Genomic DNA, 12,995 nt, shown 5'->3' with positions numbered 1-12,995 from the left:
TTGTGAGTTTTTACTTGATTCCACACTCATGTCATAGACATACTCTTAAAAAAAAAAAAAGATATTGTTTTTGTTTATTTTAGAGTGAGAGAGATGCTGTATGTGTGTGAGAGAAAGAAGGAGGGTTGATCCAAGGTAGAGGCAGAGGGGGAGGGAGAGACTTTCCAGCTGACTGTGCTGAGTAGATCCCAGAACCCTGAGATCATGACCATGATCTGAGCCGAAGTCAAGAGGAAGATGCTTAACCCATTGTGCCACCCAGGCACCCTATTTCCTCCTTTGTATTTTTAGAAGAAGAAAACAAGAATCACATAACTAACATGTTTGAGGATTTTAAAATCCTGAAATAGGTCACAGATGACTGAAACCAAAGCTTTCGATGAAATACTGTATAGTGGGATCTTCGAGCACGGTGGTCAAGAGAGAATTCTTGAGACGCTGTATGGTACCAGAGAGTAGGTTTATTGAAGTAGCCTGGGCACAGGACCTGTGGGCAGAAGCAGCTACAGGTCGGCTGCATGAAGCTGGTGGTTATATGCTCAGTGTTTGGGGTGCGGGGGTAGGTGCACAAAATATTAGATCACAAGTGTTTGTTCGAATTTGTACATGTAAAACTACTTTTGCAAGATTTCTCTGATACTATCATTCAATTTGATATTAATATCGGTGAGATGCACAGGGAGTCAAGAGACCCTTTAAGAATGTAGGAAGCAGGGGCACTGGATGGCTCAGTGGGTTAGAGCCTCTGCCTTCAGCTCTGGTCATGATCCCAGCGTCCTGGGCTCTAGCCCTGCATTGGGCTCTCTGCTCACCAAGGAGCCTGCTCCCCATCCCGCACCTGCTTCTCTGCCTACTTGTGATCTCTGCCTGTCAAATAAATAAAATCTTAAAAAAAAAAAAAAAAAGAATGTAGCAAGTTGTATATATTTGATTCTTAGCAGAACTAGGAAGCCTGTGGGTCAGCTTTCTGAGTTAAAGGTAAACGTTTTTCTGCTTGTATCCCTCATCATACTTGCACCATAAATAATAGCTGTTTTATCTGTATCATTCTGTGTGTCTGTGTTGATAGTGGGAATAAAAGACAGAGGCAGCATCATCTGCAATGTGATTTGTAAGTCTCACGTGAATGAAAACAGTTCTTGAATTAATAACCGTGACAGTTTTCTACTCTCTGACTTTTAACGTGCGTATAACTACTTCCTAAATGTATAGGTGGTGCATGATGTGTAAAAAGATAGATCTTTTCACGTGGATACCTTTTGGCTGCCATCATTCTTGTCCTGTTTGATACCTGCTACGAACATTGGTACAGAATCCTCCTCTCTGTATATAGACCTGTGTGTCCTTTTCAATGGACTCTCAGACCCATAACCTGGGTTAAGACCTGATCCCTTTGCACATTAGGTAAATGAGATTTATGCTTCTCCATGAGTGGAGATTTTAGTGTTACAATGAGGTAAAGTTTGAACTGTAGGTCAGTGCATGGGTTCCACGTTGGTCCCTCTGCCTGCAAGTGGGCCAGCCCAAGCACTTCTCTGTGGACAGCCATTACCTTTTATTGCGTAGTTTCTGTTTTCACCACAGGAGGCTCTGCCCTTGGGGTGTTGTGGCTAAAGTAAAGGATGAAGTGACAGGATTATCTGTTTTGTGTGTGTTGAGTTTGTGGAGTTCTTTATAGATCCTGGATATCATCCCTTTGTCTGTATTGTCATTTGGGAATATCTTCTCCCATTCCGAGGGTTGCCTTTTTTTTGTTGTTGACTGATACTCTTTGCTGTGTAGAGGCTTTTGATCTTGATGAAGTTCCCAAAATTCATTTTTGCTTTTGCTTCCTTTGCCTTTGGAGACATGTCTTGAAAGAAGTTGCTGCGGCCGATGTCGAAGAGGTTACTGCCTATATTCTCCTCTAGGATTCTGATGGGTTCCTGCCTCACGTTGAGGTTTTTTATCCATTTCGAGTTTATCTTTGGGTACAGTTATGTAAGAGAGTGGTTGAGTTTCATTCTTCTATACAGAGCTGTCCAATTTCCCCAGCACCATTTATTGAAGAGACTTTTTTCGACTGCATGTTTTTTCCTGCTTTGTCGAAGATTACTTGACCATAGAGTTGAGGGTCCATATCTGGTCTCTCTACTCTGTTCCACTGGTGTATGTGAGACAGATAGAGACTCCCGGCTCTATCCTTTTGGGTCCCTGGCTCCCCTTTTCTCCTGCTAAGGCTAAGAAAAGGACCACTAGCCATCTGGTTTGACTAAGATAATGTAACAAGTCATTGCTCCTGCTGAGACAGAAGAAAAAGACCAGATGCCCAGTCCTGTTTGAATAAGAAAAGAAAGGGAAACAGCCCCCAAAGTGATTTAGCACTCTCCTGAGATGCCTCCACACAGATTATACTTCCACAGGAAAGGGCCATTTGGCCTTGAGAGACTGGGAAAGTGCCCTGGCCTTGAGAGACTGAAACACACCCCACTACCATCTCGCATTGCCCGTAACCATAAAAAGTCACTACCCTGTGGGGTGCTCAGTCTTTGGGAAGGATCCCACTGAGCCCGCTGGCATTAATAAAGCTGTGTTCTCCTATCTCTCCGTGTGCCGTTTGGGTTTCCTCGGCCACCTCAGATTTTCCACAACATATGTGTCTGTTTTTATGCCAGTACCATGCTGTCTTGGTGATCACAGCTTTGTAGTAAAGCTTGACATCAGGCAACGTGATGCCACCAGTTTTGTTTTTCTTTTTCAGCATTTCCTTAGCAATTCGGGGTCTCTTCTGATTCCATATAAATTTTAGGATTGTTTGCTCCAGCTCTTTGCAAAATGCTGGTGGAATTTTGATCGGAATGGCATTGAAAGTACAGATTGCTCTAGGCATTATAGACATTTTAACAATGTTTATCTTTACGATCCACGAGCATGGAATGGTCTTCCATCTTTTTGTGTCTTCAATTTCTTTCATGAGTGTTCTGTAGTTCCTCGAGTACAGATCCTTGGCCTCTTCGGTTAGGTTTATTCCCAGGTATCTTACGGTTCTTGGTGCTATAGTAAATGGAATCGATTCTCTAATTTCCCTTTCTGTATATTCATTGTTAGTGTATAAGAAAGCAACTGATTTCTGTACATAGATTTTGTATCCTGCCACACTACTGAATTGCTGAATGAGTTCTAGTAGTCTGGGGGGTGGAGTCTTTTGGGTTTTCGGTATCAAGTATCATGTCATCTGTGAAGAGAGAGTTTGACTTCTTCATTGCCAATTGGGAATACCTTTTACTTCTCTTTGTTGTCTGATTGCTGTTGCTAGGACTTCTAATACTATGTTGAACAAGAGTGGTGAGAGTAGACATCCTTGTGGTGGTTCTGATCGCAAAGGGAAGGCTATCAGCTTCTTCCTATTGAGGATGATATTCAGTGTGGGTTTTTTTTTTTTTTAAGACTTTATATATTTATTTGACAGAAAGAGATCACAAGTAGGCAGAGAGGCAGAGAGAGAGGGGGAAACAGGCTCCCTGCTGAGCAGAGAGCCCGATGCGGGACTCAATCCCAGGACCCCGAGATGATAACCTGAGCCAAAGGCAGAGGCTTAACCCACTGAGCCACCCAGGCACCCCATCACTGTGGGTTTTTCATAGATAGATCTTATGACAATTCTCCAATGAAGACATATAAATGGCTAACAGGAACATGAAAAAATGTTCATCATCACTACCCATCAGGGAGATTCAAATCAAAACCACATTGAGATACCACCTTTCACCAGTTAGAATGGCCAAAATTAATATGACAGTAAACACCAAGTGTTGGAGAGCATGTGGAGAACAGGGAACCCTCTTACACTGTTGGTGGGAATGCAGGTTGGTGCACCCACTTTGGAAAACAGTGTGGTGATTCCTTAAGAAATGAAAAATAGGGTGCCTGGGTGGCTCAGTGGGTTAAGCCTCTGCCTTCAGCTCAGGTCATGATCGCAGGGTCCTGGGATCGAGTCCTGCATTGGGCTCTCTGCTCAGCGAAGAGCTTGCTTCCCCCTCTCTCTCTGCCTGCCTCTCTGCCTACTTGTGATTTCTCTCTCTGGGTGTCAAATAAAGAAATAAAATCTTAAAAAAGGAAATGAAAAATAGAGCTCCCCTATGACCCTGCAATTGCATTACTGGGTATTTACCCCAGAGATAGCAGATATAGTGAAAAGAAGGGCCATCTGTACTCTAGTGTTCATAACAGCAGTGGCCACAGTCACCAAACTGTGGAAAGAACTAAGATGCCCTTCAGCGGACTAATGGATAAGGAAGATGTGGTCCATATATACTATGGAGTATTATGTGTCCATCAGAAAGGATGAATACTCAACTTTTCTATCAAAGTGGATGGGAATGGAAGAGGTTATGCTGAGTAAAATAAGTCAAGCAGAGAGAGTCAGTTATATGTTTTTGCTTATTTGTGGAGCATGAGAAATAACAGAGAGGATATGGGGAGATGGAAGGGAGAAAGGATTGGGGGAAATTAGAGGGGCAGATGAACCATGAGAGACTGTGGACTCTGAAAAACAATCTGAGGGTTTTGGAGGAGCGAGGGGTGGGAGGTTGAGTGAGCCTGGTGGTGCGTATTAAGGAGTGCACGTATTGTATGGAGCACTGGGTGTGGTGCATAAAGAATGAATTCTGGAATACTGAAAAGAAATTAAATTAAATTAAAATTTGAAAAAATTTTAAAAAAGGATAAGGTGAAAAGAAAAGGTTAAGTCAAATGTGGGATAAAGTTTGGTGGGGATAGTCAGGTATGCAGTGAAGGTCAGGTGTTGGGGTCTAGCTGGAGACACTAACTCTTCCTCTTTGATCTTAGGGCCCGTTGTGAACTGTATCAGTGGCATTTGGTGACTGTGGTATTTATTGCAGGGACAGCTGACCTTCAGGGATGTGGCCATCGAATTCTCCGAGGAGGAGTGGGGACGCCTGACCCACACTGAGCAGCAACTGTACAGGGATGTGATGTTGGAGAACTACAGACACCTGCTCTTCTTGGGTGAGAATGACTCCTTCCAGATTTCCCAGACCACACTCAGGGTTTCATTCTCCTTTGAAGACTGTCTCTTGGATGATTCCTCTTTGCATAACTGGAGATCAGGTCACTGCACTAAGGAACACTTGTAAGGATTGGTAGGTGTAGTCAAAATCCTCCTGACGATTGCTTTTCAGCTTTAGCCTCCCCTTCCTTCAGGTAACATCATTTCTATAGATCAGCGGCTGTTGAAAGCCTGGCGTGGCATAAAATGGTACTGCCTGCATTTAAACTCCAATTTTCACTCCTTATTATTGTATCAGCAGTACTTAGAAGTGCAAGTTAGGATGTGACTATTTGAAAGCCCTTCTCTTTCTACAGGGGGTGCTGGTCAACAGTGTTTGAGAAATCATCTTTTAGAATTCTGCAATGTTCTCTCTTTGAGCGCAGTGTGGATTGAAAGACTTTCCAGCAATATGTGTATTTGGTTTCTCTATTAATCAGGTCTCATTGTTTCAAAGCCTGATTTGGTCTCCTTTTTGGAGCAAAAGAAGGACCCTTGGGATGTAAAGAGAAAGAAGACAGTGGTCTTTGATCCAGGTAGGTGGGAATGGATGAAGCAGATGACAATGGTGAAGTCCAAGTCTGAAAGAGGAAGGTAAACCTTCAAATGTGGTTCCAGTAGCTCTGCTTGAATGAAAATCAGTTGGAGAAGCCCCGCTTATGTCTCTGTCTCTCCCAGAGGGACATCTGTGAGCCAACATTATCATGCTTTTATTTTCTCTAAGGATTCTGCTTCAGCTCCAGTGATGGTCCATCATGTCCACAGGGAAGACCAGGAGACTCTCCTGGGAGTGGGAGGGTCTCCATCATCTGAGAACTCTTCCATTGCTTTGAGAGTCTTGGTAAAATCTCCCTATTTCTGAGGGTCTCTATGCTGAGTCTCTTCTACGTTTTGCATCACACATTTGCTTCATGTGAGATAGTGTGCCTGAGTTGTGGTGGGCATGCTGGGGATTGGTGTGGAAATCCCCGGAACACTGGAGATAGACACCACCTGGTTTCTGGCTTACGCTTTCCAATGTTATGGAGGCTTTAATCTTAAACATATAAAACTGAGACTCAGTCAGTTCATAGGGTAACAAAGCATTTCCCTAAGATTAGACAATATAATTCTTTATTTCACTTCAAACGTTCAAATGTTCATTTCTCTTTGTACAAAGGAGAAGTTTCCGTTCCATGTGTTCCATTGCCCAGTGGTGAACTAATGTAATGTCTCTATTTGTTTGCTAGATTTCCTACACAAATTAATGTTATAGGGGATTCAGAACTTGTAGAACCCATAGTCTGAAATAAAGTCTCAATTCTTAGCTTATTAGTAATTGCATCATTTTATAATTTTGTTTCATAATACGAGGTTCCTGTGACTTTGTCATATGTTTTCACTTTCTTATTAGTTGTCTGTGAGACTCATTTCTACTTATAAGATCAAAAGTCCTAATATGACATGAGCATTTGGTTTATAAGAAGTGATGTAGATAGTAAATTTCCCACATTGAAAAAAATGTTCTGTTCATAAATGGAATTTTAGTTCAGGGAAAATTAATTGTAAGGCTTTTTTTTTTAATTTTAAGATTTTATTTATTATTTATTTGACAGAGATCACAAGTAGGCAGAGAAGCAGCAGAGAGAGAGGAAGGGAAACAGGCTCCTTGCTGAGCAAAGAGCCCCATGCGGGGCTTGGTTCCAGGGATCCTGGGATCATGACCTGTGCCGCAAGTAGAGAGAGGCTTTAGCCCACTGAGCCACCCTCGTGCCCCAGTCCTAAGGCTTTTTATTTTTTTTTTTAACTATTTTACTCAGAATGTATCTGGATTTAATCCCTAGTATTCTTATAAAATGATTGTCTGCATATTTTACAACTGTGATGGCGTTTGCTTATATAGAAAGGGAAGTTACTTGCTTCTCTGCTTCGCTCTAAAGAATTGATTATAACCTTGAATTCTGTGTAAGAAGAGGAGTATATCAGTAGCAGGTTACATATTTTGATGTCACTTAAGTCCTTATTCATAATATTTTTCATTACACCTCTTCATATTTGATTTTAATGGAGATTCCTTACAGTTTTACTGTGAGTGAACATAAGCCGAAATTGAAAATGCCTTTTTCTATGGATATACAGAATTAAAATTATAGTTCTATAGAAGGTTGCCTTTAAAATCATTCATATATTTTATTCTGTAGATTTTTTTAGTTAAAATTGGGCTTATTTTGGTTTTGCATATTCCATAATAATGTGCTTCCTTTTGTATGGGACTTTCCACAACATTAGTTAGTTGTGGTTTGTTTTTTTTCTTAATGTATTTTTTTTAGTTTTTTTTTTTTTTTTTTTTTTTTTAGATCACAAATAGGCAGAGAGGCAGGCAGAGAGAGAGAGGAGAAGGAGGCAGGCTCTCTGCTCAGCAGATGCGGGACTCAATCCCAGGACCCTGAGATCATGATCTGAGCCGAAGGCAGAGGATTTAACCACTGAGCCACCCAGGCGCCCCTAATACATACTTTTTTAATAGAAAGACAGTTTTCAACACTTTTGAACAATGCGAATGTAACTCAAATATGAATCAGGCTTATGCCCTTTCCAAATAATACTATGTTTGTATTGTCTATGTAAATATTACCCATATGTTGTTTGTAACTCATATTATGTATTTCTGGTGGTTATGAATATTCTAGCATATCTAGGTGAGTTGTTATAATACTAGCATTAATTTCTACATCTGTATTATTGAATTTATATTCTCTTTGCATGAGAATCACTTTCGGGGTAATCAAAAGTAATTCTTCCATTTCTTTTAAAGATTTTATTTATTTGACAAAGAGATCACAAGTAGGCAGAGAGGCAGGCAGAGAGAGAGGGGGAAGCAGGCTCCCTTCTGAGCAGAGAGCCCGATGCGGGGCTCAATCCCAGGACCCTGGGATCATAACCTGAGCCGAAGGCAGAGGGCTTAACCCACTGAGCCACCCAGGCACCCTGAAGCCTTTAGTTTTTCATGTCAACCCTCTGCCCCCTTTCACTCTCCTATCTTTATGGGGTCCCCTTATTGTACATATCGGTCCACTTATAGGTCTCTTACGAGTCCCAGACCCTGTCTTTTTTGACATTTTTCTTTGATCTTCAAGACAAGGGTCTTTAGATTGTCTGATTCTTTCTTCTGCTTGAGCAAGTCTGTGGGTGACCCACTGGTGTGTTTTTAACTTCCGTCATCGTGTTCTTTAACTCCCTGTTGCTGCTTGGCTGATTGTTATACTTCGTCTCTTTGGGTTTACATTTTGGTCATGACCTGTTTTCTGATCTCATTGAGTTACATACCTGTATTCTCTTCCTTTCTCCATGCTCATCTTTATGATGGTTAATTTTTTGTCATGCAAGTAAGAGTTCTTTATTAACTGAGGGTTTGTTTGTGGGATTTCTTTTGTTCTCATGATGGGAGCACATTTTTCTATTTCTTTTATTGCCTTGTGATCTTCTGTTGATGTTTCAGAATTTAAAAAATAAAAGAAAGCCTCTGGGTCCAGGTTTATGGACTTGCTTTGTAGAAAAGAACACAGACAGTAGTAATTATGGCATCTGTCACATAAACCTGGACATTTGTCATGTCTAAATTTTGTAGTTTCCCAGGTTACCAAAGTGCAGTTTCTTCTTTATAGCCCATGATACCTTCCTCTGTCTGTTTCCCTTCAGATTATCATCTGTCCATTGTTTGAAGAAATAGTCAACCTTTTGTCTGAGTAGCTACCACACTGCTTCTTCCAATCTTAGTTGGTCTTCTCTTTCAATCTGAACTTGATTTGGTTACAGATCTGTCAATTTTGATCTTTTTTCCCTGAAAACTAAATCCTCCTATTGATACTTTCCTATACTTGCTAAATTCTATTTTCTTCATTTCTGTTTTATGTTGAATTTCCTTTCTTCCATGGGTGCCAGGATGGCTTGTGTTTAAGCCTTTGACTTTAGCTCGGATCATGATCTCAGGGTCCTGGGACTGAATCCTGTTTCAGGCTCCCTGTTCAGCAAGGAATCGACTTGCCCCTCTCCTTTTGACCCTCACCTCACTCATGCTCTCCCTCTCTGTCTCTCTCTCTCTCTCTCATAAGTCTTCAAAAATATTCCTTCCTTCTGCTGATTTTGGGCTTATATAATGGTACTTTTCATGATTATTTGATACAGAGGAGAGTGATTTGTGTTAGACCCTGACAATACTATAGACTTTTCTATGAAGCTGTGTGGTCAGTATGTTATGCGCAAATTGATGTGTCCACGGAGGAACAAAGTCCTGATGCTTCCTACTCAGCCATCGTGCTGATGTTCTCTGATTGATTTTGTGGTTGCTGTGTTAGACATCCTCAGTATATTCGTCTGAAAGTAGTAAATGCAATGACTTGACTTTTCTGTTTTTCAATATCTTTCAGCTGTATCTTCACAGGACACCCTGAGCTTCCTGCCAGAGCCATGCAAAGAAGCTTCATTTCAAGATGTATCCATGGGTCAATATAAACATAGCGTCCTTGAGAAGTTACACCTAATGATAGACTGGGATAATGATCGTAAAGGATATATCCAAATTGAGACTACTGCCCATGATAGTGAAAGATACAAAATACTTTGTAAAACCTTCCTTTTTAAGACCATTAGTTCTGCAAGGCAGGGTGTTTCTGTCAGCAGGAGCTCCACTCAAACACTCAAACGTCCATATTTATGGATGGAGAATGTAGAACATCTGGAAAGTTACCGAGTCTGTGCTGAACATAATGATTTGAACAATTTTGAAAATAGGATTGGATTGACCTTTCATTCAAATATTTCTAAACTTCAGAGATTTCAGCATGGAGAAACAACTGCTAAGTGGGATCCATTTGAGAGGTCTTTCACTAAAGACTCAACCCTTCAAAATTCCCAGAGCATTTTCAATGGAGAGGGAATTGCTCAAGGCAGTGAATCTGAGAAAAAAATTCATCCAGGCTCAAATGTTAATAAACATCTGAGGACTCATTTTGCTGAGAACCATTTCAAACTTATTAAACGTGGGGAAGTCTTTGCTCAAAGGTCCATCCTTCTGTCTAACAGTATGCATATAAGAGAGAATCTTAATGAATGTGAAAGAGATTTTAACCAGTCCTCCAGTTCTGGTGATCATCCAAAAATTTATGTGGGAAAAAACCCATCCAGATATAAGAAGCCTGGGAATACGTTTAGTCAGTCATCAGGAACACATATACATAAGACAATCTGTAGTGGAGAGAAACCTTACAAAAGTAAAGAATACAGCACAGACTTTAAATTACCATTGACCCTTACTCACCATCAAAGAATTCATTGTGGAGGGAAACCTTACCAATGTCAAGAATGTGGGAAGGCCTTTAACCAGATGTCACACCTTACTGAACATCATAGAATTCATACTGGAGAAAAACCTTACTACTGTCAAGAATGTGGCAAGGCCTTTATCCATCAGTCAGGCCTTAACTACACATTACAGAGTTCATACTGGAGAGAAACCTTACAACTGTGTAGAATGTAGCAAGGCCTTTAAGTGGGAATCCAGCCTTACTCAACATCACAGAATTCATACCGGAGAGAAACCTTACAAATGTGAAGAATGTGGCAAGGCCTTTAGGCGGCAGTCAGACGTTATTGAACATCGCAGAATTCATTTTAGAGAGAAACCTTACAAATGTAAAGAGTGTGGGAAGGCCTTTAAGCAGCACTCAGTCCTTTTTCACCATCAGAGAATTCATACTCGAGAGAAACCTTACAAATGTACGGAGTGTGGGAAGGTCTTCAAGCAGCTCTCAGCCCTTACTCACCATCACAGAATTCATACTGGAGAGAAAACTTACAAATGTAAAGACTGTGGCAAGGCCTTTAGCAGGCATTCAAGCCATACTCAACACCACAAAATCCATACTGGAGAGAAGCCTTACAAATGTAAAGAATGTGGCAAGGCCTTTATCCGTAAATCAGGCCTTACTACCCATCACAAAGTTCATACCGGAGAGAAACCGTATAATTGTGAAGAATGTGGCAAGGCCTTTACCTATAAATCAACCCTTACTAATCATCACAGAGTTCATACTGGAGAGAAACCTTACAGCTGTGTAGAATGTGGCAAGGCTTTTAAGCAGGAATCAAGCCTCACTCAGCATCACAGAATTCATACTGGAGAGAAACCTTATAATTGTGAAGAATGTGGGAAGGTCTTTATGTTCCATTCAGGCCTATCTCAACATCGCAGAATTCATATTGGAGAGAAACCTTACCAGTGTAAAGAATGTGGCAAGGTATTTATGTTCCATTCAGGCCTTACTCGACATCAGAGAATTCATTCTGGTGAGAAACCTTACAAATGTCAAGTATGTGGCAAGGCCTTTAAGTGGCATGCATCCCTTCGTGTACATCACTTAAGTCATACTGGAGAGAAACCTTAGAAATGTAAGGAATGTGACCAGGGCTTTATCCATCAGTCACGCCTTACGCAACATCACAGAATTCCTCCTGGAACTAGTCCTAACAGTTTTGAAGACTGAGAGAATTTGGGAGGACTGCCGAACTCTAACTCCACATCGGAGAATTCATTTTGGAGAGTGATTATACACACAAAAAGAATGTGGCAAGACCTTTAGGCAATGCTAAACCCTTGTTCCTTATCCAAGAATGTATAGTGGAGGTGATTTTACACATAGAAAAATACAGCAAACCCTTTCCTAGTGCTCAAGCCTCCCCCAGCATTACAGAATTCATAGTAGAGAGAAACCTTGTAAAGAATGTGGTAAAGCTTTTGGATTGCTCAACACTTAAGTCAGCATCCCAGAGTTCATACTGAGGAGAAATACTAGAAATGGAAAGAACATGGCAGGCCTCTGGCTGGACGTCATAACTTGCTCAACATCATTGTTACCATCCAGGAGCAAAACTGTAATATGTAAAGACAGTGGCCAAGCCTTTAACTAAAATTCAGTCCTCACTCGGTATCCCAAAATGCAGTCTTGGGTCAAACTTTACAAACATAATGAATGAGGAAAGACTGTCTCTTACAGTTTAGGAAACATCAGAGAATTCAGAGAAGAAAAGGAACTTGACAGATAAAAGTCCATAGAAATGTATTTAGTTGAACATCAAATGCCAATAAATGTCATAGAGTTTCCAGAACAGAGCAGTACACCAGTCACTCTCTTCATAGATTATATAAAAAAAATCTTAATGCAAAGTTAGTTAGATAATGTATGTGCTATTATGCTTCAAAAGATAGAAGGGATTTTCGCATGGATATAATTTCAGTGTGTTTGTGTTTCCATTGATGCTATATGAGATTTGTGACTTGTAATTATTCATGTGCTTCTACTCTGAGAACTCTTCAGAAAATTCATTTATTCCTAGTAAGTGTGTGAACGTATGTGGGTCATCGTTGTTGCATCAGGGATATGAGATGCCCTTCTTCTTTAGGTGGTACTTATGCATATCTAATTTCCATGGAAGATGAAGGACTGTGTAACATACAATATATTAGGAAAATCTAAATGAATATTCCTCCTGTGGTTATAACATTGATATAGATCCTCATGAAGTAGTTGTTTAGGACATCATTCTCCATTTATTAAAACTAAAAAAAAAAAAAAAAATTGTGACCATTACCAATTACAGGTTTTGCTAATTGGTGTTTTTAATGAAAACAAGATGGCAGTCTTCACAGTAGTAATTGTTAGAGAGTCTGAGTTGATGGGGTTGAAATGAAGAAATCCTGACATATCAGAGAATAGCTAACTTCTGTAAAATGACATACACTCATACATCCACATTTTTAGAGAATTACCAGAGTCCTGAAAGTGTTTTCGTATGAAATACTAGCTGGTAAGAAGTTAAAATAGAGTGCTACCAGATGTCTTCTCTAAGCCTCGCGGTAATGACAAAATCAAAGCAATGTAGTTGATACAGAAGACATAAAGAGAAAATAATC

At 40.4% G+C, this 12,995-nt stretch overlaps 1 protein-coding gene across 1 annotated transcript; it reads left to right on the top strand.

Moving 5' to 3' along the window:
• The first annotated feature begins 3,756 nt into the window (after positions 1-3,756).
• Positions 3,757-11,864, top strand: LOC116855966 (zinc finger protein 345-like). Its single transcript, XM_032839054.1, is given in 6 exon segments — positions 3,757-3,777; positions 4,881-5,007; positions 5,488-5,583; positions 9,454-10,487; positions 10,489-11,394; positions 11,646-11,864. Coding segments are annotated over 6 exon segments (2,403 nt in total).
• Positions 11,865-12,995: the final 1,131 nt, after the last annotated feature.

Source organism: Lontra canadensis, unplaced genomic scaffold (assembly GCF_010015895.1).
Source record: "Lontra canadensis isolate GAN:19392208 unplaced genomic scaffold, GSC_riverotter_1.0 scaffold107, whole genome shotgun sequence".
In the NCBI taxonomy this organism is placed as follows: domain Eukaryota; kingdom Metazoa; phylum Chordata; class Mammalia; order Carnivora; family Mustelidae; genus Lontra; species Lontra canadensis.
Note: the sequence above shows the minus strand (reverse complement) of the source record. Positions and strands in the feature narration are given on the sequence as shown.